Source organism: Camelus bactrianus, chromosome 7 (genome assembly GCF_048773025.1).
Source record: "Camelus bactrianus isolate YW-2024 breed Bactrian camel chromosome 7, ASM4877302v1, whole genome shotgun sequence".
NCBI lineage: Eukaryota > Metazoa > Chordata > Mammalia > Artiodactyla > Camelidae > Camelus > Camelus bactrianus.
The window spans coordinates 57,772,288-57,797,921 of NC_133545.1; the positions used below are offsets into that span (position 1 = coordinate 57,772,288).

At 41.9% G+C, this 25,634-nt stretch overlaps 1 protein-coding gene across 11 annotated transcripts in view; it reads left to right on the forward strand.

The window, feature by feature from the left end:
• ICA1 (islet cell autoantigen 1) overlaps positions 1-25,634 on the forward strand; it is a 141,096-nt gene that overhangs the window by 102,059 nt on the left and 13,403 nt on the right. For 10 of the 11 annotated variants that reach the window (XM_010972112.3, XM_045508491.2, XM_074367431.1 and 7 more), the window contains 5 exons: positions 284-382; positions 12,046-12,143; positions 14,341-14,393; positions 17,045-17,107; positions 17,220-17,252. In XM_010972112.3, the coding sequence (XP_010970414.1) occupies positions 284-382; positions 12,046-12,143; positions 14,341-14,393; positions 17,045-17,107; positions 17,220-17,252 (346 nt within the window). The remainder of the gene's footprint in view (positions 1-283; positions 383-12,045; positions 12,144-14,340; positions 14,394-17,044; positions 17,108-17,219; positions 17,253-25,634) is intronic. The other variant, XM_074367435.1, reaches the window with a different exon arrangement.

Consider the following 25,634-nt stretch of genomic DNA (forward strand, 5'->3'; position numbering starts at 1 on the left):
GCCCTGGTTTGGGGAGGACGGGTCAGACGAGAAAATTACAAGGAAAGGAGCATCCAGGGCGGTGGAGCAGCGTGAGCCACACGGGCAGTATTTGGGACAGGGAGCCATGGCGTTTGCCTGAAATACAGGGTGTAAGTAGGTTCCTAATAGGAAATGAGGCTGCAGAGATGAGTCGAAAACATTTTTGGTGGACCTTGAAAGCCACAGATGTGCACACTTCTCTAGGGCCCATGACTAGAGCTGGGCATTAAAATATTAATAGCTGGACTGTCTTTCTTTACAGACCACTCTGCTTCATTTTTGGGAGAAAACTTCTCACACCATGGCTGCCATCCATGAGAGTTTCAAAGGTTATCAGCCGTATGAATTCACTACGTTAAAGGTATGAAAGCTAGAGAGGCCATTAGAACATCTTATACAAGGTAAAGTTCATTTATGTCACTAGCAATGTCTACTGAAGCAAGCATCATTATTATAATAGACTCTGAATGTCAAAGAGAGAACTGTGTTCCCTAGAAGAGTCTTTCTTTTCTTTTCTTTTTTTTTTAACTGCGTCAGTATTCAATACAGTACTAAGCCACAACAATCTAGAAAACATAGGTTGAACTTTGATTCATGTTACCAGGAGATGAATTTTGGTGAACTTAAACCTAATAATTGGTGCTGATCCTTTGCAATACTTGTTTGACATTGCTAAAGAGAAGATTGTACAAGTCTAGTGCACTCTGTTACTTTTTAATTATTAAATCAACATATGCTCCCTTGAGAAGTCATTTTTCCTTTCTTCCCTTACTTCTAACAAATATCTTAATCTGAATACCATCCAATATAGAATTTGTGTTTTTTTCCTAACCCAATAGTCGTATTTTCTAATGGAAGAAGGAATGTTAAACTCAGTGATTTCTCAATCAAAAGAGATACCTGCAAAATGTCAGGTTCTTGGTATTGCAGCTGTGATCGTGGAGTCATTTTGCTCTCTAATGGTTGCTGAGGGTGAACGCGTGTCAAGGTAAGGAAGTGATTTGGGTTCTAAAAGGATTTTAAGAACAGTGAGAGAACCCTGGGTGCTTTGTTGCCAGGTCATATCTTTGAAAGAAAAAGACCAGGAAAGAACTAATTAAACTTCACCTTGAAATTACCTTCCTTCTGATTTTTCAGGCAATTTGTGACTGTCTCATCACTTTGCTTGACAAAATATTAAAAAGCTTTTTTTTTTTTTTCGGTCTTAAAACACCTCTTTGATTTTGAGATGTTTAGAATGTCACTGCATCTACAAAAGTACTAAGATACAAACCCTTTAAGACCCTGGCCTTTTAGTTGGAGGTCCGAAGAGGAACCCAAGACAGCCCACTCACCTTGTGATGCCCCTGACCTAACCCAGACAGGCACCCTGGCTGTGGAGTTTGTTTTCCCTAATCCCCTGTCAGATGGTCACTTGCTCTTACTCTGGTGCTCGGTGACATGCGGTGTGGTAAACACAGTCAGAATGGACTCTAAACACTTCGAGGGGCAGACTGTTTATTTCTTACGCATCCTCCTTGGTCCAGCCACATGTTCCGCGTGCAGTGAACCCGCATCCTTCCTGATCACGTTGGCAGTGTTACCGCTGTTGGTCACACTGAAGGACTGCATGCCTTCTCTGTGATTTACTGCCGCTTTCAGCGCTTTAGGAAGCAGCCCTCCTCAGCAAGGCAGATTGATTAAAATTATTATAGCTCACACTAGTCACATTTCTTATACAGGCCTGAGCAGAATCCCATGGATTAATCTTTGAGAAGGCAACAAGTTTTAGATTTTAGGGCATTAATGTGTGTCAGATTTTATTTTATAATAAATACAGTTTCAAAGGTTATCTATCATTTGAAAGATAACTGTACATAACACATATTGGCCAGGTGGAGGGCGAAATGATGCCTACCCCGAATACAGTTTTAAAGAGGTTCAGGTTTGGGTTAATTGCGTGCGCAGTACAGTATGAAACCATGAAATTGAAGTTGTACCACAAGCATGGAAGACTCCTTATGTGTATCCCTGGGCTCCTGTGCTAAGAAAAGTAGGACTCCTGAGTTTTGCTGGGATTTTTTCCTGCAGAGAGGACCAAGCTAACAATGTTAGAAGATTTCCAGGCAGAGAATTTAGTGAAAGTTTGATGGCAATACTTCAGAATATAATTACAAGTATTTGGGGCAGATGATTATCCACTACCGTTTCCATCCTCAGCACCTTCCTTAAATTATGGTTTAATTGCAATATAAATTCAGTAGGAGTAATACATCTGTTAAGGTGTAGTAAGATTATAATAATGTTAAGAATGTTAAGTTCCAGAAGTCAACCGAAGAAACTATGCTTTTATTACCTCGTTAGAATGCTATTCATCAAGGCTTTCGGTCATGACATGTTATATTAGAATCTGAAGCTAGCTAATTATTTTCTTTATATGGACTCAAACCTGTATAACAGAACTCTGTTATTACCCGGCTCATTATTGCATACACAGAGTCATGTTCCATATCATATTGTATGATAGGAAAATGAAATGAAAATGAAAACCATTAACACCTTACGTATCACAGTCAGGCATGGGTTGTTACCTGACTTACCAACCCTCTTGCACTAGTAATTTTTTAAAAAATAAAGGTCTTGTATATAAAAGGTTTTTGACTTGATCAAGTCATCTTTCTATGTATATGAATGGTATCATATCTTGATAATGAATATTTTGAAATTTAAATAAATATTTTCATGATTTATTTGTCCTCCAGATTTACTAAGCAAATGGCCCCTTAAATGCCTTTTGGGACACTGGCTAGAAAGAAAACATTGTCTTTGGAGAGGTGTGCCAAGCTCTGTTAATGAAAAGCAATCCATTTGCTTTCTTTGCTGCAGGGCGTATTCTGAGTGTGTTGGTAATTGTGCCGTTGCAGCTGTATTTCCTGACTGTTAGTTTTATGCTTGATGAAGGATGATAATTAATGTGTTAAACACTCGATGCATCATGTTTGAAGTGAAGAGTCTCTTGCGGCAGAATTACAGGGATGTAACTTATGCCCCAGAAGTTCAGGTTGTATTTCTAATGAATGTTTCTCTAGAAAATATGTATAATTCTTTCTTTTATAACCTTTATTATGAAAGTGCATTGAGTCTCCACCTCTCACAACTTGAAATTTTTCCAAGTGATTGTTTTGACATTCTGTGAATATTTGGTGGCACTGTTTTATGTGACAACAGCTATTGTATTTTTACTGAGGCCTAATGTGATTATTACTGATTCCACATTTAGTGACAAATTCCTTCATCATTCTAATTTCATGATAAATAAATTTTGTGACATTTTAACTTTATGGAGAATTTAGCCTTGAAATTTAAAGTTACTAAAGAACTTAATCTAATAATTGTAAAAGGGCTCAGATTTAAAGTTCAGAGACTGTCTTTTGAGTGGTTTCCAATAAAAGAAGCAATGCCCCGATCTTGTATTTTCAAACAATAAATATTTATTGGTTCATTAAAATGTTACTAAACATACATATTTTTCATGACTAATCATTAACATGTCAATTTTATACTGATATTCCAAATCACCTGGGAATGTCTTTTACGTGGTAGAGATGATCAGGCCATGGGGATAGGTACAGAATGTTACTAGCCCTACCTTGAAAGCAATCACTTTTTGGGGGAAGGTAATTTAGGTTAAGTTTGAAGTTTTTTTTTTTTTTTGAAAAGACTAAAAGAAAATGCTTTCTGTAGGAAAGCTGTATCCGTCTTAAATTACCAGCCTTCAGATGTGGTCATGTTTGCTTTATCCTTTCAGGATGTCACTTAAAACTTGCATATTTCCCCCCAAATCCAGAACAGACATTGGAGGAAAAAAAAGAAAGAAAAAGGGAAAAAAGCCCTCAGGAGCCAAGTGGCTTTTCCCTCGAAAAATCTAAAATTATTTGTGCCAGTGGCCTTTTCTCCCCTACTTGGCATGCGGGCACGCAGTTGAGTTGGCAGTCTTTATAGAGAAGTGAGCACTGCCCCCTTTGAAGAAGTGGTCACACTCACTGGGGACCAGTTGAAGGGGAGGCCTGTCCTTCTGCTTTTGTGTTTGTAAACAGATAACTACCTATATTTACTGGAAATGGTCGAAGTGCATTCATGTGATGTGCCCCATTGCAGTGTTTTGGGAAGGAAAGCCGGTCTTTGACTCTGGTTATGGGATAAAGCAAAGTATGTCGGAGCACAAGGTCTGGAGCCAGCCAGACCCAGCTCTAAGTCCGGCCCTGCCACTTCCCAGCAGTGGTGATGGCGGCGGCAGTGGTGGTGAGGGTGGCAGCCATGGTGGTGGCACCAGGAGCCCCACAGTGAGGATGAGAGGGATGGATGCACTTGTTTTTAGGTAACTTTTTTTTTTTAATGAAGTATAGTCGGTTTACAATGTTGTGTCGGGATGGATGGACTTATTAAGCATTCTGTAATGGGTCCAGAAGACAGCCCTTGGCAGTATGGACACAGAAGGGTTTGTTGAGGTTGTCAGGCTCTGTAGCCCAGCTTCAGTTACTTCTTAACCGTTTTCACCCTAGTCATTAGTTTTGCACAGGCGAGGCTGTGAATGGCGGTGGAACAGGAGGCCTCACAGACCTGGCCCAGGGAAACCAACCTGCTCCCTCCCTACGCCCACAGGTGGTCCCGGCAACCCCATTCCCAAACCTGCCCGGCCCTGGTCTGGTTTTGTGTCATCCCCACCAGAGAGAGGAGAGGGCAGGGCAGGAGGGCTTCCCACGCCTGCAACAGGGCTAATTCTAAAAAATGCACTTTGGCTTTACAACCAGCTCTTGGTCTGTGCCAAGACTTTAAGTCTAAGGAAACCTGAATCTGAAAACCTAAGTCTGAGCACATTCAAAAGTAACCACTGAAACAGCTGTGCCAGTGTTCCCTCCTTTCTCTCCTGGGGTCCAGGAGTTAGCACTGTGATGTGGAACATCATTCTGGAGACCAAAATGCTTTGAGCTCTCACAATTCAAAAAACATCTTCTCAATTTTGTTTTTCTCAAATCCGTATGCCTAACAGCCTTCTTCCACCCACCTCCACATTTCTCAGTTAATCACTTGAACATTTACCGACAAGCCACATGGCTCTGTAGTTACTTGCTTTGAAAATAAAGCCGTAATAGTTTTTATGAAAATTGGGTAAATATCTCTGCGATGCAATTTTAGCTGCGAGTCCCAACATGGCAATTACTCGTGGCAAACATCCAGAATATCCTTTTAGACTTTCAAGTTTTCTCTCAGTGTCATTACTTTACACCACGTTTAGAAGAATGATTTTTTTTTTCCTGCCCATGCGGCTCTCGGCCAGATCATTGCAAACAGCAAATCGGGACGCAGCCAGGTCACCGGGAGAGGAGGGAATAGAGAGGCTGACCAGAGCCGCGGCTGAAATGGGAGATGGACAAGCCCAAGCATGGCCGGTCATCCCTTCATCCTTCCCGCATGATGACTGACGTTTGTTCTTCCAGGCAGCCGGTAGCTCAGGCCCTGTTCACAACAGTGAAATGCTTCTCCACCATCCACTCCATCTCTTCTCATGGTGTCGCCCTTCCTTGGGGGAAAAGGGAAAAATATTACCGTGGGTAGTTACTTCATGCCAGGCGCTCTGCTGAGGGCGAGGTGCCACGATGTCGAGCAGAGTTTGTCATGGTATGTGTGACTCTAATGCACCTAAGGTTGGGTCTCGTGAGCAGAAGTACTGTTAGGCTCAGCACTGACATATAGAAAGTGTATGTATTTAGTTAATCCTCAAAATAGCCTTGGGGAAGTGGACGTACTTGTTCTTGTTCCCACGTTTCTAAAGGAGGAAACTGAAGCTCAGAAAGGTCCAGTCATTTGCCCAAGGCCACGTGCTCAGTGTGTGGTTGATCGGAGAACAGGAATGCTTATGCCTCTTTCGCGGCGCCCTGTAGCACTTCTTCCAGGTGGCCTGCCTTCCGGCCGCGAGGGAGGGGGGCAGAGGCAGCAGAAATGCTGCCTTTAAAAAGTACAGCTAATCTCAAACTGCCAATTTATCTCTTTGAGATATGCAGATACTGCTATATATAAAATAAACAAGTTTCTACTGTACAGCACAGGGAACTAGATTCAGTATCTTGTAGTAACCTATAATGAAAAAGAATATGAAAAGGAATATATGTGTGTATGTGTGTGACTGAATTATTCTGTACACCAGAAACCAACACATTGTAACTGATATACTTCAATTTCAAAAAAATGGTCAAAAAAAAAGTACAACTACAAACTTCCAATTAAAAATAGCACCTTGAAATGTTTGCTTGAAAGCGCAAAGCATCTTTTCTATGTCAGTCCTCCGACACCTGGAACCCATGACCCTTCCTTTAGAATTTGGAATGAAGCTCTCTGACCTCAGCACTTCATATGAAAGGGAAATTCAGTAAATATTCCTGACTTGTGTACTCAATACAATTTCTTAACTAGTTAGAGAATTTTAAAGACCTGGATTTGAACACTGCTTCTGTGTGTTAATGGTTGAATGGCCTTAAGCAAGTTACTTCACCTCTCTTGAGTCTCCATTTCCATGTCAGGAACAGAACGACAGTGTCACCCAGGTTTTGATGTGTGATCCAGGTTGCGATGTATGAAATACGGAATGCGGGACCTAACACACCATGAGCCCTTAAGACATCTAATTCCTTTTACATCTTTAAAAGTGGCTGGTAAGAAGGCATGTTTTGAGAGCTTTCAGTGAGCTTGGTACTGTGCAAGTATCTCAGTCAGTCTCCACAATGTCCCAGGAAAGGCTTACCTGTCACCTTTGTTCTGACGGGTAAACAGAGGCTCGCAAGGCATGGAGACTCTTTTCCATGGCACAGCACTGCTTGAACTGTTTCCAAAGTCCATCTCTTTCCAGCACACTCTGATACCTTCCCAGGACCAATTTTCCATCTTATTTTAAGGAATAAGATGATCTTATTTAGGATTGTGTTTATTTTTCTCTAATTTTACTGATTGACTTCTTTGTTTTGCAGTAGAATTCAAGAGTACTTTCTGGTCATGGATGAACAGTGTTCCTTATATCGTGCCTTTATAAGTTTACAGCTGCGTGGGTGGGGAGGCCATGTGTGCTAAATGTCCCTGAATTATGTGGCTCATACACAACATCATGGCCTCTGCTTTTTATTCCTCACATGCTACTAATTAGACAAACACAAATACACACACACCCAGCTGAGTTCAGCATCTTTTAACTAGGCCTGGCTATTTTGAGCACTTTTATTTCCTTTTATAGACAATTATTTGGCACCTTTATATACATATAGTGTAATTAATGGGAAAAAGCATAAGAAAATTAAATGTCATAATTAAAGATTAGAGAAAGTGTTACTCAGTTGTCCAAGTTAAACATTAAATTTTGGTCATTAAATGGGGGCTGGCTGCTGGCCTTTTTGCCTGTGAAATTTGTTTTGCTGAGTAGTTTTGCTTTCATTCAGATGAATGTTGCAGTTGCTTTTATTTTCCTAATACAGGAAGTAGTAACTCCCATTATTATATTAAGCTGTTTCCTTTCTAAGACACTTTTGCAAGCTCGGTCTGTACGTTTCCTCTGTCACGCTGGTCCTGCATATTGTGTGTGTGCTTCCTGAAACCATTTAAGCATTGATGGAAACTATTAGCTTGTCAGTGCAGCCTGAGCAGAGAAAGGTTACTTAGTCTAAAAACATTCTTGCCTTCACAGAGGACCTTTCAGTCTTACATGATGCTGTATTACTTCTAATTCATAGTGATTTTCACAAGCAATTTTAATGAAGGACCTAGTGAGTTTGGGGTTTAGAAACGTCAGATGCTTTGATGTTTCATTTCTGGACATGGATTCGAAGGTGGCTTCCATCAACCAGGGAGTCAGAGTAGTTCCATCTGATGGCTGCCTTGTCTGTACAGTCAGCCAGGCCTCTGAGATTCATTTTGCCCGAGCAGATGTTCACATCACACGGAAAGTGCTGTCACCTCTGACTTTCAAGGATGCCACAGGGTTAAGCGTTTTCAGCTGAGTTGTGGACTTTAATCTGATGAATTCACCTCCACCCCGTGCCCCGAGTTGGGCCTTTGTCATCAAACCTTGGAAAGAGTTGGGGTTCACCACGTAGAATATCTTATGTCTGACAATCACACCCAGGAACTAATTTTGAGGGAGGAAGGCAGGCAGGATTTTTCCTCCATGATGTTTCAGAGTTCCTCTAAGCCTCTTTATATCTTCAATGTGTACCATCTTTTATAAGAAACAAGTTCCACATGTGGTGGTGTGGGATTTTCTGTTTTCCTTGTTCTGTAGAGGAATATAGCTTAGTTTGATCTAAAACTCTTTCTTGCCCCAAGAGATGCCCTCTGAAAATGTTCTAAAATTGATTGTGGTAAGGATTGCACAACTGTGACTCTACTAAGAGCCATTGAATTATACACTGTAAATGAGTGAACTATGTGGTGTGTGAATTCTATCTCAGTAAGAACACACACACACACACACCCTTGGTTCAAAATTCTAATATTTAATAAACAATATTAATTTTGCTTGTGATTTTATAAGCCTTTTCATATTATTTCCCTGAATCTCTGAATTTCCTAGCTAAAGATTTCTAATTTTTGCTGTTTAACCTTACGTACATTAATTTATTAGCCAACGAGTGCATACGTAGCACCGGTCTTGAGTGGCAACAGCCAAATTGTCTTAAGGACAATGATAGTATTAGGAAGAGAGGAGTGATTGTCATAGGAATTATTAATAATAAAGTGAAGTAGCGGTTGGAACTGCATCCATTCTGTTGGTGAAGCACAATAGTGACTTAGCTGTGATGTGGTGACGGGGAGCCAACAATTGAGTCCCTGCTAATGGCCCAACGGGGGCAGGGGTTGAAAAGAAGGAGAAGTGGTTTACATTACAAAGGGACTGTCTGAGAGCTGCTGGAGTGTGGTTCTGAGGGGAGGTCAGGCTGAAGACAGGAGGGATGATAACCGTGGAGCTGTCAAGGGCATCTCAGGGGCTTAGGCGAGCGCTGTGGCAGCGAGACGGGCTGAGAGCAGCCGTCCTGGCCCTGCCTGGGGCCGGTGGATACAAAGGAAACAACCAGAAGATAAGGGAGTAAACTAGGAGGCCTGAGCTTTGTCACAGAATCTAAAAGTGAGACTTGGAGCCATCGGGGCCTTGGCTGAAAATTCTCCTGGCTTCATTTTGACCAGGATTGAACTTACTCTTTGGAGAATAAAACTTCTGGAAAGACTGTGTGTGTGTGTGTGTGTGTGTGTGTGTGTGTGTGTGTGAATAAAATGCTGTGATTGGCAGCTCTTTTGAAAAGAGTAAGTCCTTGACATCTGCTGAACTCTTCCATTTGGTCACACATTTACAAAATACGCACACACGTGTGGCCAGCTTTTACCAGATGCTTTTTGGGGTGTGCGTGTGTGTGTGTGTGTGTGTGTGTGTATACAGCACTAGAGTACAGTCCATATTCCAGCTGCCTCCTTAGTTCCAGCGCTGCCCTTTGTAGCACTTCCCCTCCAGCCGAGGATCCTGGATTCCACTTTATTGTCGTGCAGTAGACACAGAAAGAGCAAAAGAGGGCAATGAAACTAATGGGGCAAAATGTTAAATATCGATGTCTGTGGGTAAAGGAACTTTCTCCCTGTGTGACCCCTGCTGACCTCTTTATCCCGGTCTCCTAAGACTTGTCCTCTTGCCTCTGCGCTATAGCCCAGTGGCCTTCTTTTTGTGCCTCAAACAAGCCAAGCTATTCCCACCTCAAGGCCTTTGCACCTGGGGCCCCGTGGTCTCCCCGAGCTGCACGTGGCTGGCTCCGTCATGCCATTTCACTCTCAGCTGAAATACCTCTTCCAAGAGAGGACATTCCTGCTGCCTCGAGTATGACCCAATCACTTTCTATCCCCCCATTTCAGTTCTCTGCCTAGACCTGTCACTGGTGATAGTTTTGTCTGTCCTGTTCTCCGTGTATCCTCAGCACCTACAACAGCCCCTGGCACTTGGTAAGTGCTCAAACATTGTTCGCTGACTGAGTGTACTAAACTAAATGTCCAGAAATAGGGAATCATGAAAAATGATGGCAGTGTCTTATGGGTGTGGTTTATGCAAGAAAATGCTTCAGAACTCCAATCAGAGGACATAGATTCAAAGAGGAAACTTTAGCCCTATATAAGAATACTGGTGAATGAATTCACATTTATATTTTTAATTCAATAGTAAATGTTTACAATATAGAAAATGTTTTTTATATTCTCCACTCCAGTAAACTTTTGATTATGAAATATCTACACAAATTAAATTGGTTAAGAGGATATCTATGCTCTATAAAAATACCTACTAGGCACACACAGATTCCAATTATATAAATAGTATGAGTATAAAAAAACTAGAAAGGAGATATATGAAAATAATAACTCATTATTTTAGGGAAATGGAATTAAGAATAATTTTTCCTTTTTTTTTGCTTTCCAAACATTCTCCATGTGATCTTATTATTTTTCTAATTTAAAAAATATTTTTAAGAGACAAAACATGAGACAGGAAATGTATAATCAGACAGTCATGAAATTAGTAAATAGTAAATGCAGTTTGGAGATGGAAGGCCTTTCTTGAATTTGGCATGCTTAGTGAACAAAACTTTATGGAAAATAGTGGTAACTGATGGGGGCTTTGCAGAGACCAAGAGGACTTTTGAGGATAGACTGATAGGTAGTGAGAGCTTTTGGGGTTAAAGAAGATGAATGAGCAAAGATAGGAAGGGAGCCACTAGCAACAGGAGACCACAAGGAGACAGACCTAACTGAATGGAAAGACAAGTGAGGGGCGTGGGAAGGCGCCTGGAAGAGTGAGAGAGGATCCATTTTAGAGGCTCTTTAAAATTGGTCAGAGAAGTTTGGACTAGAAATGGAAAGAAATAAGACATTACTGTGGGTCCTTGAGGAAAAGGGTCACATGACGGCCTAGGTGTTTTAGGAAAATAATTCTGGCAGGCAGGGTAACGCCGGTGTCCATCTAGTGTCCATGGCCAACACCAAACTCAATGACTGCTCTGCTCTGCCGAGACTTGGCCTTCAGAGCATCTTCATCCAGCCCTCGGGTCAGCCACCTTACTCATCTGTCCGAGCTGGTGTATGAAACATAATTGCCTTCTTCTGTACGTGTGTTATCAGAGAAGTGAGGCAGGCAAGAACAGAGTGGTGAAGACCCAAAGGATGAGGACTTGGATTTTAATAGTTCTGAGAATATAAGCAGGATAAATATCTTGAGATCTTTCTTTTGTGTTTGTGTTACAATTAGAACCAGAAATAGAGATCTTTTTGTATAACTCATTTTTCATTGTTACAAGAGTGTTTTGCTTTTTCAAACTTTGTCACTGGTGTACAGTTCCTAGGTACTTGCTTTAAAAAAAAATCTTTCCTTAAATACTTAATAAACTTTAAGTGCAGTAACTCAGAGAAATTACATGCTAAAAAAAGACTCGCCCGTTTTTAACCTACACAGATTTGGATGCACCTGCTCTGTCCACTTGTGGGAGTTAACTTGTCAGAATATGTTAAGCCACTATTTGGGGTTTAAAAAAAGGTTTTGTTTTCTCTTGTTTTTTTTTTAATAAGCTGTTTTTAGATTGCAAAATAGCAAACAAATTAAAAATAAAATTGTCTCATGTGTAGGGGAGAAAAACCTACTCTGTCAGTGTGTGGGCTGCAGGCAGAACAGAATGTTTATCTTAGCTAAACGTTAAAGATGGAAAATAACGTTAGCAATAGCCAAGAGGCCTTCTTTTGAATAACTTATCACAAAAGGGAAAACATAAATCTAGTGGCAAAACAACTCTGCTGTAGAAGTCAGTGTTTCTTGGATGGGCCTGAGAACATATCAAATTTCGTTCCTGTCTACTTGATTGGTTCAGGGTTCCCTCCCCAGACCTCTAATTCAAGGTTTGATTACTGGGACCAGTGGCAGTTGAGTTTTTCATGGATCACTCTTTTTCTTTTGTTTCCCTTTCCATTATTGTGATTAAGAGCTTACAAGGCCCTATGAAAAAACTGGTTGAGAAAGAAGAAAGGAAGAGGATCGCGCAGCAGGAAAGTGCGGAGGCCGCAGGGGAGGAGCCCAGTCAGTAAGTCCTGGCTTCTTATCTTGGCAAACCTTTCTCCCCACAGGTGAGGGCAGAGTCCGCTGGGGTCTCGGACACGGGGTCATTGCTTCACTTCCTCGCGTCTCCAAGTAGATGTGATAAAACTGAGGCCAAACTAACCCCCACACACGTTCCTGCTAGGCCGGGCTCACTCATGCCCATGAGAGGCCCGTTTGGGGATCTCAGGCGGGATCATATGTGTGGAGTCAACTGGGGCCAGAAAGGGAAGAGCCCCGGTGCTCCCTGGCCCTGTGTCCTAGGGCCTCAGCCCCAGCTTCCTGCTTTCTCGGGGTTCTGGCCCCATCTGTTCCTCTTGTCAACCCCACTTACAGAGCCCGTCCTAGCCAGGAAGTCCCCGGCTTTCCTCTCGGAGAAGGAAGTCACCCATGCAGTTGCCTCACAACACACGCAGTGCTCAGGTGTAACCGTGCAGAGGGTTGGCTTTTGACATTTTGTTTGCTATGTGCAGACCTTCTGTTTTCTCCTCTGTGAAGCAGAGAGCGGCTTTGAGGGCAGGAAGTGACTCCTTCATCTTCCTTTCTGGCCTCATTACAGAGAAGGTGCCTCCTGTCATTTTAAATACTGAGCCGAACTTTTCAACATGCACAGTGCATGATTCCTAATTTCATAGCACAAGGAGGACATTTAAATGTGAACCCGTGTCTTTTCTGTGGATATGTCATGGCCCACGGGAACGGGATTAACCTTGAACTGGCTGACCTGGGAAAGCAAATTAGACTACCCAACCTCCATTCACTCCTCCTTTTTCACACATAAAAAAATTACATGACAATCTTGTGGGAAAATAGGCTTATATTTTTATTGTGTTTCTAACTAAGGTTTCAGCTATATCTCTTTTGTCCAGCAGAAGTATTTATTGCTGACATTAGCCCTTTGTAATTTTAAAGCAAGTAGTAGAAAATGTGTTTAGTGCAGAAGGAAGACAATTTTCTACTGTAGGAACAACTGTAGAATGTGATCTGAGTCTAGTACAACTGACTATTTTTAGGGGGAAGCAGTTTAACCTATTCCTGGTAATAAAAGCTAATACTTGCTACCATTTACTGAGCACCAGCTACATACTAAGCACAATGCCAGGTGCTTTATTTATGTTATCTCAACTCATTCTCATGATAACCCTCTATGTCATCAATGTAGGCATTTCCCTGGCATATAAATGATGGAAGTGAGGCTCAGAGAGGCTAAGGGACTGCCCCCAGCCCCTGATGTAGTAAGAGGTAGGGCCTGGACTGAGTCCTAGCACCTTCTTTTCACCATGTATGTTAGTGCAATCAAAATAAAGCATTAGCTTTTACTTAGAGAGGAACCACCCAAGATTGTCTTGATTCGTTTTGATTAATTTCATATTTCTTCACTATTTTAGTATGTGATTTCTAAAAGCTCAGGAATTATAATGCAGTAACTATTTGAAATGACAGTGCAGATGTAGTAAGAATTTTGTTCAGCAATAGCAGGTACAGTTGAACCACTGTGCTCGGAGGGAGGTTCAGAGGTACCCGCTGAGTCTCTGCCATGATCTTCCTGTGCATTGTAAGGGTACAGGAGGCGCTGGGCTTCTGGATTTCAGAGTGATCCTGCTTTCAGCCTTGCATAATTCAGCTACCCTCCTGAGGTGTCCTCTCCTGCAACAGCAGGAATCAGAATAAACACCTGCTTGCCCAACGGCTTTTTAACTCTGTTTTTAAATTGTTTTTTCTTCGTTGTTGTTTGTGGGCTTTTTTAGTGGGGGGTAGGTAATTGGGTTTATTTATTTATTTTTAATGGAGGTACTGGGGATTGAACACAGGACCTCATGCATGCTAAGCACGCATTCTACCACTGAGCTACACCCTCCCCCTATTTAACTCTGTTTTTATAAGTGATAACTGTAAGTGTCTATCTTGGTTATACCTAACTGCCTACCCAGATATTTAAAAAATATGTGCCTTACTATAAAACCAAACTCTGATATTAAGATACGACTACCCAGCCTCAGTACAGGGACAGGAGAAAGCCAGCAAATTATTTCTTCTTCAAAATATATGTAGCATGCAATTGACTATGTGTTCATATTTTGTGTGTGTGTAAGTACAACAATAGATATTGTACAGAAAATCTGGCTCTATCATAAGTATAACATTTTCAGAACATTACTAAACTGTGTTTTTTAAATTTTAAGGTTAATTTCATTAGAGGATGAAAACCAGCACAAGGAATCCTCTAGTTTTAAGAGTAAGTTTTGATTTTTATTTAGAATTACTTTTGAAATACTACTGCTCAGTAGCCAGCTTGTTTTTGTTTGTTTGTTGTGTTTTTGGTGTGTGTGTGTGTGTGTGTGTATGTGTGTTTTGGCAAACTCCTTCTAGGCCTTTTTTCTTTTTCAGCTGAAAAAATTGTATATTAATTTGCTTCCTATCGTTCCAGTTTTAAATTTTCAAATATCAGTGCTGCTGACCCTATAGCATTATTGAGAGAGGTTGCATGTTTTGAACCAGAAAACAGCATCATCAGTCATTTCAGCAGTTCCCGTTGGGGGAGCATCCACAGTTGAGAGTTCTTTCTTTTACAACAGATGATAACATTTCTGCTGTGACCATTACTAGTTCTGTCATTTGGGTAGAGACAGTTGTGATGAGATTACGTGATGACATTGGGCGAGTTTGATTTTCACCGTGTTGTGGGGTAGATGTTGGCCACAGTTGGGAACGGTTGGGAGAGCTCAGACACCGCTCTTCCAGGGGAGCCCGGGGCCTGCTCCGTGATGAGTGACACCAGACCCTCTTGTGGTCGGAAACAGGATGAAGGCGTGGGTGGACAGTAGAGTGTGCTGTGGACAGCTTGTCAGCTACTCCTGCCTCCTGCCACTACTGCCAGCTCTTTCATGGGTGGTTCTCTCATGAAGAGCACAGGGTATGATAAAGGGTGACAGAACTCATGGGATGTAAAGCTGAACCTTTCATTAGGACTCAGATCCTTGGAGATGCAGGGGGATGTTTTATAGGTGATAGGAAGAGAGCTAAGATTACTCTGCTCTGCTCTGCCCTTCACTGGGGCAGCCTTTCCAGGAGACAGGAGGCGGCAAAGTACACCCTGGGACTCCCCGTCTCTTCTGTCCTTTCCCTTCACACCATCTTCCTTCCTTCTTTTCCAACCACTTCATCGACTTCGTTCTTCTCCCACTTTACTGCTTTGGTTGCCTTTCTCCCAGCTGTCTTAGCTGCCACCTTTTTGCCTCTCCAGCTTGGCTTCATGTCATCCTTTCATGCTTATACTCCTTCACTCACTCACCTACTTGTGCATTTGTTCAGCAGATGTTTATTGAGAGCTGCCTCTGTGGAGGGCACAGCACAGGGCTCTGGGCATATAGTGGTACCCCAGACATCCTCAGAACCTTCCTGGATGGAGTTTATGGTCAAAGGGGAAGTAGGTGGTAATCTAGTAGTTACACAAGTAATTGACCAAGTCCAACTTTGGTGAGAGCTCCCAGGGCGATGGGCATGTGTGATAGGGAGACCGCACCTGTTGGAGAGCATCGGGGAACTAGCTAAGTCGAGGCTATTGCAAGACCTAGCAAAGCAAAAGAAACAGCCTGGGTAAAGACTGTGGGCTCTGGAGAGCCAGGAGAAGGTCAGAGGAACAATATTCTAGAGCGGAAGGGAGGGAACAAGCAGTAGAAGAAGGCAGAGGCAGGCTGACCACATAAGAACTTTCTGACTGTACTGCCCCACCCCCTCCACCCTCAGTATCCCTTGGGGGCCAACAGCATGAATCCTGTGGGAATCTAGGTAACTGAATAGAAAAATTTTCATCTTGTGGGATAATGTAAATTCCAGTTTATTATATTTGTATTCAAATTACATAAATCACATATTTAGACGATATGTGACAATATAGGGGGATCAAATTTTCTCTTTGTGCAGTATGTTCACTTGCTTGTGGTATTTGCATAATATTTTGATACTGCAAATGTTGATTACCTTGTTTTATATATACATAGAATGGAATCCATTATAAAGAAGTGTCATCTGTCTTTCATTCTGGCACCTGTAGAAAGTCTAACGTACATATGAGCAAACCAAGTTTTAAGGCTGTTCTATTGTGTGTAGACACACAACATGCTTTATTATCTACAGCAGTTTTTGGTTCACAGCAAAATTGGGTAGAAGGTGCAAAGATTTCTCATATTCTCCTGCCCCCACACATGCATAGCCACCCCCATTATCAGCATCCCCCACCAAGTTAAACCATCCATGAACCAATATTGACATATCATTATTCCTCAAATTCCATTGTTTACACTAGATGCTGTGCAGTGTGGTTTTGACAAATGTATAATGATGTGGATCCACCACTACAGTGTCATATAGAATAGTTGCACTGTTCTAAAAATCCCCTGTGGCTACCCCTGTTCATCTCTCCCTCCCCTCAGACTCCTAGCAACCACTAATCATTTTACTGTTTCCATAGTTTTCCCTTTTCCAGAATGTCATGTAGTTGGAATCATGCTGTATGCAGCCTTTATGGATTGGCTTCCTTCACTGAGTAATCTGCCCTTTTATTTTAGCCAGTCCCAGTGGCTGAGTTTCATTAGCACCATCAAGTGATAGCCACGTACCTAAGTTATGCCTTTGCCCATGGAAAGAGAACTGTTAGGTCAATGTCATATAGTTTTCTACCAAACAAAGCAAGGATTCAGGGCTGTTAACTCGGCATTCATTGAGAGCCAGCAGCTTGAATAAAATGTAAATCTGAGGACCCCTGCTTCTGTATGACTGAGTTTGTAGATATCATTTTTTCCTGAAGCCATGTATTTACCTTACACTGCATTAGTATGTGAACACACACACCATTCTGATAACCAAGTGCTTGTGTTATATTTACAGCTGAAGATGGAAAAAAGGTTTTATCTGCCTTAGACAAAACCTCTACACATAATGCATGCTCAGGTAATCTAGATTAAGGAAAACAACTCAATTTTAGTAGTTTGACTCAAATGCCTTACAAGATGAAACTGACTCATAATTTTCTTTTCTTTCCCCTCCTCAAACAAACCTGTAGATGAACTGTTAGACATGAAAACCGAGGAAGGTGGTAAGATTTATGCATTTATTCGGGGTTATAACTTTTTTACTATTTTAATGCTGTTTTACATGCAGGCAAATGTAATTTTTATCTTTTGAATAGCTTTGCATTCCCAAGCAATTGTTTGTAAGTGACTGTCATTTGTCTTTATAAGTGACTTTAAATATGCCCAAACCCAAATAGTATGCATGGATTTGCCATGATTAGTATAATTACTTAATGTTCAAACTACTAAAGCTAAAAGTTACTGGTTCAGATGTTGTATGCTGGAGTAGACAAAAAGCATGGCTTTCAGAATCAGACAAACCTGGAATTGAATATGGTTCTACTGTAAGTGATCTGTATGGCCTTAAGCAACTTGCTTCATACTTAAACTCTTTTAGCCTCAGTTGTTCTCATTTGTAAATTGAAACCAGTAGCAACAATCTTGCCAGATTATTGTCAGGATTGGGGATCAAGTCTGCAAAGGGTCTTTCACTGTCTCTGACACAGGGATGCTTTTCAAATGGTACACAGTTGAGATGAAAGGACTAGAAATGTTGCCCTGCTGTATATGGTGCTTCTCTTCACTGAGCTTAGTTAAATGCAATGGGAGACTTTGCCTGGCTAGGTCCCACACCCAGACCTAAAATCATTTACTAAATAACCCGCCATGAGAGATTCCAGAACTATGATTTGTTCTGGAACGCGTAGTCTTAAGTGATCCCAAGAAGCTGAATGTGTTCAGCTTGGTTATTGTCTTTGCTCTCCATCCTACCAAGGGTTTCCTTCTCCTGATTTACCATGAGTCCAAAATACCCCTGAGAGTCTCAGCCAAACTCTAGAGCCCTCCTTGCCCTGGGTGACTGGCACACAGTCTTCCCTGGTCTTACAGGTTTCTTACAACTAGAAATGGCAAAGATTATCCTGCCAATTAACTAGGGCTGACAGTTTTTCTCTACTCAGTCTTTGCTTGATTTGGATTTAATTCCCACGGTGTGAAAGGAAGAGAGTCTGGAAAACAGAGGACATTGGTTAAAGTTTTTTTCAAAATTGGAAAGGCAATAAAACTCTAGCATGAAGTTTCCAGGGCTTAAAAAACAAACAAACAAAAAAGGTTTCCAGAGTTTAGGAATACAAACTGGAGGGCAGAAACCTGCTTTCCTTATTAATTTCTCATTCCAGGCAACACACTGCAATATTTCATGAATGTCCATGTGTATTTTATCAGAATGACTACTTATTTGTAAACATTGAAATCCCACTAGGTTATGAAAGTAAAAAAGCAAATCGTTAATATAGATTGCCATTACATGATTACATCGCCTAAGTTTTCATGAAAACATTTCTCCCTTGGCTTAAGGATTGAATATTTTGATGAAAGAAAGTTGTTTTTGAACAAATTATTTTTTTGGAGGGGGACATATTTCAGTCTTACAAAGGTAAGATAAAGATATTAATGTAACAAGTAATAGGTACCGACCACCTAATTTTAGCAAGTCTTAACATTTAAAAAATTATTTATAATCACACATAAACTTCAACATATTTTAATGGGAAGGTGGTTATTTCTCCTATTCCTGACTTCTTGTTTATATCCTTTATTCTTTGCTTTTATCATCTCCTATTTAATTTCATTATTTTAATAAACATAATTTTTGAAAGGTGATATATTCACATTGGTACAAGAAACAAAAAGCTAATAAAAACGTGTAAGTTAAAAAAACCACCACCAACAAACCTGTCCTTGCCATTCCTGCCCTCACTCTCCTCTCCATTCCAATGGTGTTTTAAGTCTATAGTCTCGTGTTTCCCCACTTCTTAAAAAAAAAGGTTCTTGGTTTTGGATTTTGACACTTTAACTTGGTGGTAATGGTACAACACTAACCCACTGTCCATGCATTTCTTCCTAGAATTAAATCAGAAACACCACTGCCCAAGATTCAGGCTTACTTTCATGACCTCCTTCTAACACGTATGATATTTTCCTACTTACTTTAAACAACTTTCACACCACATTGGTTTATAGTTACAACCTTTGTTTCAGAGACTAGCAGCTCATATCCTTTTATTTTTAAGCATTCAATTTAAATCTAAAGATAAAGAGATGAATGTGCTCTTCTTCAAAATGTGTTCTTGTTCTCAGGCAGAAAAATTGATTTACAGATTTTCTTGGTTAAATGCAATCTCACATCATTTCTCTTCTCCCTTTATCACTGCCAACCCACAAAGCCCTTCCTGAGTCACGAGCCATGCTTTCCCACCGTCTGCCTCTCCTGCGTCGCCAGCCCCGAGGGTAGCATCAGCTTAAAAATTAACATGGCCCCGAGTATAAAAATATTCTCTCAGTGCACGGAGAACTTGCAGTGACTGAAGAAAAGAATACTCTTAATTAGTTGACTTCAAAATGTGTGCCCTTCAGAAAACTGCCAGAAGGCCCAAGTCCTGAATTAAAACACTGATTATAATATGTAAGACATTAAACAATCAAGAAATAGAAAGAGCTTAATCCAGGGAGAGCTGCCTTTATAGGACTGGGGGGCTGTAAGCTCTGGCACCCTGCTGCGTGGGGGCCGGTTCACTCCCAGTGGTAATTCTGCTCCACAAGTCCTGGCTAAGCTCTGGTATAATGTTATCAGAGAGCAGCCCCTTCTGACAACAGCCAGGACGCAGTTCTCCAGGAGCCATGGCCCAGAAAATCACTCCAGTTCAGTGTCATAATGAAATGTGTTTTCTCCTACTAAATAGATAATGTAATGGAAAACAAATATTTGGCCAGTTTATAGAAACATTTTACGTGAGAAAAGAAACTGACATTTTGAGATACTTAAAAGTGGCTCTGAAATCACCTTGGGACCACATGTGACAATCCTGGCCTCAATGCATGAGTTATGACACATAGAAGTTTTGTGTTCCTCAAAGTTGGGCCAAGAGAAATGACTATCAGATACATGAACAGAATGTGGTGGAATAAACCTGAAGGGAGGTCCATGAATTCAGCTCACCTAATAAGTCTCCTCACTTGGCCTTACCCAAAAGATCCCTCTATAGAACAAAACTAACTGAACCAATGTAACAATGTTTTAAGTGGCCATATTAGAATTAAACTGTTTGTCTTCAGCTGCTGCTTTGGTTTCTACTTCTGATCCTACATCCTGGCCCAATATCAGAATGATGGAGAAGCTCCCTCAGTAGCTCCTGCAGGTCTGGGTGAGAAGCTTTAGCAGTGATAAACGTGTCTGTCCCTGCTCCCAGGGCCCCCCCAGTCATTCAGAACCATCTCCTGCCCTGATCATAGATGGCTGACTAGGAATCTGACTGCCTCCTCATGGGCAACATGGCAAATACTAAGCCTGTTATCTTTTCTGTTGAACTTTCCCTCCAGTGTCCCTCCCTCAGTGTCCCGGGATAAACTGCTGGCTTTGTTCCTTTCATAAGATAATGGTGCGCTTTTAAAATTCAGTTCTGTTCTTGCTTGATCACTTTGTGGTATGTAGTGTTCTGCTACACACCTGCTCCAAGTGTCCAGTCTTCCAGTAGGATTGCTTGCTTGTTAAGCTCTAATGCTAAATGGAGGCACAGGCATGGGGATCATCAAAATGTGTTTTCTGAGTGTCTATTCAGGGTCTAGCATCGTTGGGTTTTTTTTTTTTTTTTTTTCTGATGTGTGTATCCCAGAGAGTGGGTGGGGTGGATTTTTCTCCATCTGCTATTATTGTCCATGTCCTTTTTTCACCAGAAGGGAGTTTTTAGAAGCAGTGTTATTGAATTCCAAACAAGAATAATCTGTTACTTGAAGACTATTTTTCTTGTCAGACAGTTTTATAAGGTGGTTTCCTACCCGTCTTTCCCCCGTGCTGTCTTTTGGGTGATGTGAGGATAGTGTTGGTGTTTGGGGTTTTTCATGTGTGTTTCAAGTGTGTGGCCTTTACGATTAGTCATAATGTTGAAAGTGGGGACCAGGGAGCAAACCAGAGAGCCTTCCTGTTTCACACACAGATGAAGAGAACTTCTGTGACATTTCTCTTTGTTTTCCTGTGCTCTCATTTGGGGTCTGTGTAGGTCTGTTTCCATCTTCTGTGTTCCTAATTTCTGCTGAGGTCATGAAACTCAGTATGATTTCAAAAATATCACCTGAGTGGGCTGTCATAAGTTTCCCACACTAGCTCTCTGTCACCCACACTCTGTCTGAACTTGAGAGCTTCCTCTGAACGTCAGTTTTCACTCATTGAAAACTCATTGGGTCAGAATCACCACACTTCCTAGGGAATGTTTTCCCAGAGGCCTGGGGGTTTTATTTTTGAGCCCTGGGGCAGGACAGGGCAGGGCAGCAACTCTGCTGTAGTGCCTGCAGCCAAGGGCTTTGCCTGGGGGTTAGTGGAGACATCTGACCTTAGAAACCCTCCAGACTTTATGAAAATTAAAATACTCATTTATGTATGAGATCCTTAATAGGCCCTGAAGTGAAAACAGGGTGCTGCACTGAGAAAACAGCTTGAACCTTGAACCGGGGTCCCTAGCCAGATAATCTGTAACTAATAAATTATATGAACTTGAGGTCGTCTAGCCAGGTTGTCTTTTCCCTCATCTCGAAAATGAGTTAGAGAAGATAATATATAAGATTCCTTTCAGTTGAGGACAAGTCTTCTCTTTGGGTATCTCATTGGGAGAAAACAGCAGGTTCCCCAACAGGAAGGCAGGAAAGCATGTTCAAAGAATGGCAAACAAGAGCTGTGCCCAATTGTAGGCTTTGCTGAAGGCAGGGTTGGTGAGCAGCTGAAATTAGAGCTTGACTCTGGAGGTCCTGATAAGGAGTGTTACTTCACTTAGGAGTCAGAGGGAGCCATTGAAGGTTTTTGAGGAGGGAGTAATAACCCCTCGGCTGAACTGAGCAGAGGTACACGGAGGGAGGGTGCCTTTTATGGAGTGCCAGCGGGCTCGCCAGTGGGCAAATCCCAAAGGGCCCCCAGTCAGGAGTTTGTCATCAAAGTTCAAGAAAGAACTTGGAATTAGAGACGGAGATTCCCAAGTGACATAGGAACCAGGAGAACAGGTAAGATCTTCTAGGCAGAGAGGGGGGAAAAGAGATACACTGGCTTAGAAGGAAATCTTAAGGGCAAATAGAGTAGGAAGAGGCAGCAGGGAAAGGTCGTCAAGGAGATAGGAGGACATCCAAGAGAGGCACTTTATGGGGACTCCCAGGAGATGACAGCGTGTCCACAGTGGGCCATAGTGCAAAGTTCTACAGAAGCTGAAGCCTGAGAAAAGGGGGTTGGAATCTGCCATGAGGATCTTACCATTAACCTTCAAGAGGGCCCCTTCGGTTTAGGGTGGGGCCCTGAACCTGATTACAGCCAGCCAGAAAAAGAGCGGTGACAGAGTAGAGTGTGTGGCTGTAGATGGAAGAAGCTACAACAGTAACTTGACAGGGTGTCAGGGGGCAGACAGCAATATCAGGGGAAGACTGACTTCTGTTGGGATGTGCATACATCCGAGGTCAGGGAGGAGCCTTAGAGAAGGAAAGATCACAGATGCTGGAGTTGAATAATGGTAGGGAGCACAGCAGGCTCCCCAAACAGGGGGACAGCATAGGGAGGGCTGAGCTCAGAAAAGAAGAGGGAATGCAAGGAGGGTCATAGACCTGGAGGCCAAGAAGTGAGAATTTGAGTATGTCATGTCTGTTACCTTTATTTTTGTAGTAATATCTGTGGTTGGGTTGTCTGATGGGAAGGTAGGCGTGGAGACTTGAGAACCAGCAAGAGCACAGAGGAGGCTTAGAATAGTATCTGTGGATTTGGCACCTGTGAGCTCCACCACCTTTGTTCATCCTTTAAGACAAAGGCAGGTTGGGGCTCCAATACTTGCTCATCTACACAGGTGGAAGCTCCGACCTCAGTCGTGCCTCTCACCAGGCTTCTCCCAAAGAGCTCATCATATCCCTGTGTATGCCCCCGTTTTCTCACAGTAGAGTTGAATTATTTCCAAAGAAAATGATAGCGTGAGTCTTAAGAGCCAACTGACTAGTGTTATTTTTCAAGTCTTAACTTGTCTGGTTACAGACCTAAACCTGTCCTTTTCTACTTGTAATTAAGTTTTTCTTGCAAGTTATGTATAGTCTTTTAAAGCATCTTAATTATCAGGGCAGTAATTGGGAGGTTTCCCTGTTTTCTAGTTCAAGTCAGTGCCAGTTTAATTGCTTTTAGGTAAGTAATGTGTTTTCTTAAGAGAGATAGTATCCACAGTACAGCCTACTTTCACTGTTAAATAACCAGGACACTAAGTAATAGGCCAAATTCAATGGTAGACTGCAGACTAAATCTCTGTGTAGAACTAGCTTTAGATCACATCATCCTCACCATGGGTCCTTTTCTCATGTGATCATTAAGTTTCAGTTTTACAGGATAGAATATTAGTCAGAAATCATTTGATTGGAAGTAATAGAAACCCTTCTCTAAATAGTTTGACTTTAAAATAAAAAGAAAGTACAAGCCTGTATGGATGTTGGACCATGTAACTGAGGATGCACAGAAGTGGACTGGCTTCAAGTAAGGCTGCATCTAGGAGCTTAAACAGTGTTGTTGGGATTCTCTTTTCAACTCCTTCCCTCTCTGGCTCCCTCATCACCGGGAGCCTCAAATCTGCATCTTTTGAACTTAGGATCCTGAAGAAAGAGAGTTCCTCTTCCTCACAGCTTCCACGTACCAAACCCAGCGATGCCTCTGGGAGTGCCCATCTGTGAGCCAGTCACCACGGCCTGAGAAAGGAGGCCTCTGGCAAGCTGGCCAGCCTAGGTCACGTGTCCACCAGGGAGTGGGTGACAAGGCATCTTAAGTGGTGTCTCACCAGGATCAGGCAGAGAAGGAGTCTCCCAAAGGGAAACTGAAGAGGAGGAAGGGGTTGCTAAGTTAGCAAAACCCACAGAAGTCTACTCTAAATGTCGTGGCACAAAATCCAAACATTAAACTCAGAGCTAGAGCTTTTCCAGTCTGTGGTTATTTTTGAAAGTCTCTCAGGGTGTCATGTCTTATTTGTTGTTGCTAATGTTAGTCATGACCTTCCCTGGACTGACACCCAGGTGACACTCCAGGAGGGCTGTAGTGTGACTCCGGGAGGAGCATACATAATTCCCAGTGCTCCTTTAAAGTCCTCTGTTCCTCTAGGGGCTATACGTGGACTTGAACTGGTTCCAGTAAAATGGGTTTGGTTCAGCAGTCATCTGATTTCAGCCAGGCCAGAAATTAAACCATGAGAAAAGGTTTAGGCACTCTGGTCCCAACAGAAAGTAGGAAGTACAGAAATTTGTAAAGTTACTATATGTAAAGAGGGTGACGCTAAGAGAGTGAGGGAGGAAGGATGCCTAGGTGCATGTTGATGGACACACCCTGTCCCACCAGGGTTCCTTCCTTGGTTCACAGAAGTGGGCCTCTCACCTTTTCTGCCCTGACTTTCCCACCACGCACAGGCCTAAGTGTCTCTTGTTACTACAAAACTATCTCAGAAGCCCATTTAATAAAGTGCCATTTTCCCCGTCTTCTCACCACCCACAGGCTCTCTCTTGATTCAAATTTCTATGATAACACAAACAAGATGGATGCTTAAATTAGACTGTTGTCTGATTAAAGTGATATTTTGCCACTGTATTTAAACCATAGTGACTGACTCCTCCCTTCCCTGTTGTATTGTCAGTCTGCTCAGCACATCAAAAATCCCCTCCATCTATAGAGCTTTCTGTAAAGTGTGGTTGAAAATAGATGCAGTAAAGCTGACAGAGATAAGCTTTATTTAATTCTTAAGTGAAAACTTTTTTTTATTAGCTCATATATTTGAGGGAAACCTGTTGGTCTCACTTAATATGACAGTATCAGCATTGCAATCTCGCTCAGAGAAAACATTAATCACGATTGTTCCTTGTCTTCATGACTTACAGCAAAAATTGTTAGCAATTTCCAAGTGCCAATTAGATACTACAACAAAGCCACAGTTAATAACACCATCCGTTCTTGGTTTTCAAAATATGTAGAAGACTCAATGAAAGGTTATAGGATTTCCGATAGTAATGCCCCCATTCTACCTATATTCACTCTAGTATTTCATCAGTGTTCATGTTGTAAGAATAGATCTCTTCTTTAAATTCTTCCTTCTGGAAAGGCAGTGAGGTTTCAGGTGTATTTCTTTTGATCTTCCTGACAATATATCAAAGTGGGCATTATTAATGTTACAATTTTATAGATGAAAAATCAGAGGCCCAGAGGGGTTAGGGTCTTGCTGAAGTCACATAGCAAGTATAGGATGGCCCAGGGGCCCCCCTCTGGTCCGGTGCTCACTCCAACCCTCCAGGGCTGTGTCTTTGGCCTGTGAGGCTCATCCTCTCGTGATTCTGTGATTTGCCCCATTTTCCTGCCATTCTTTCAC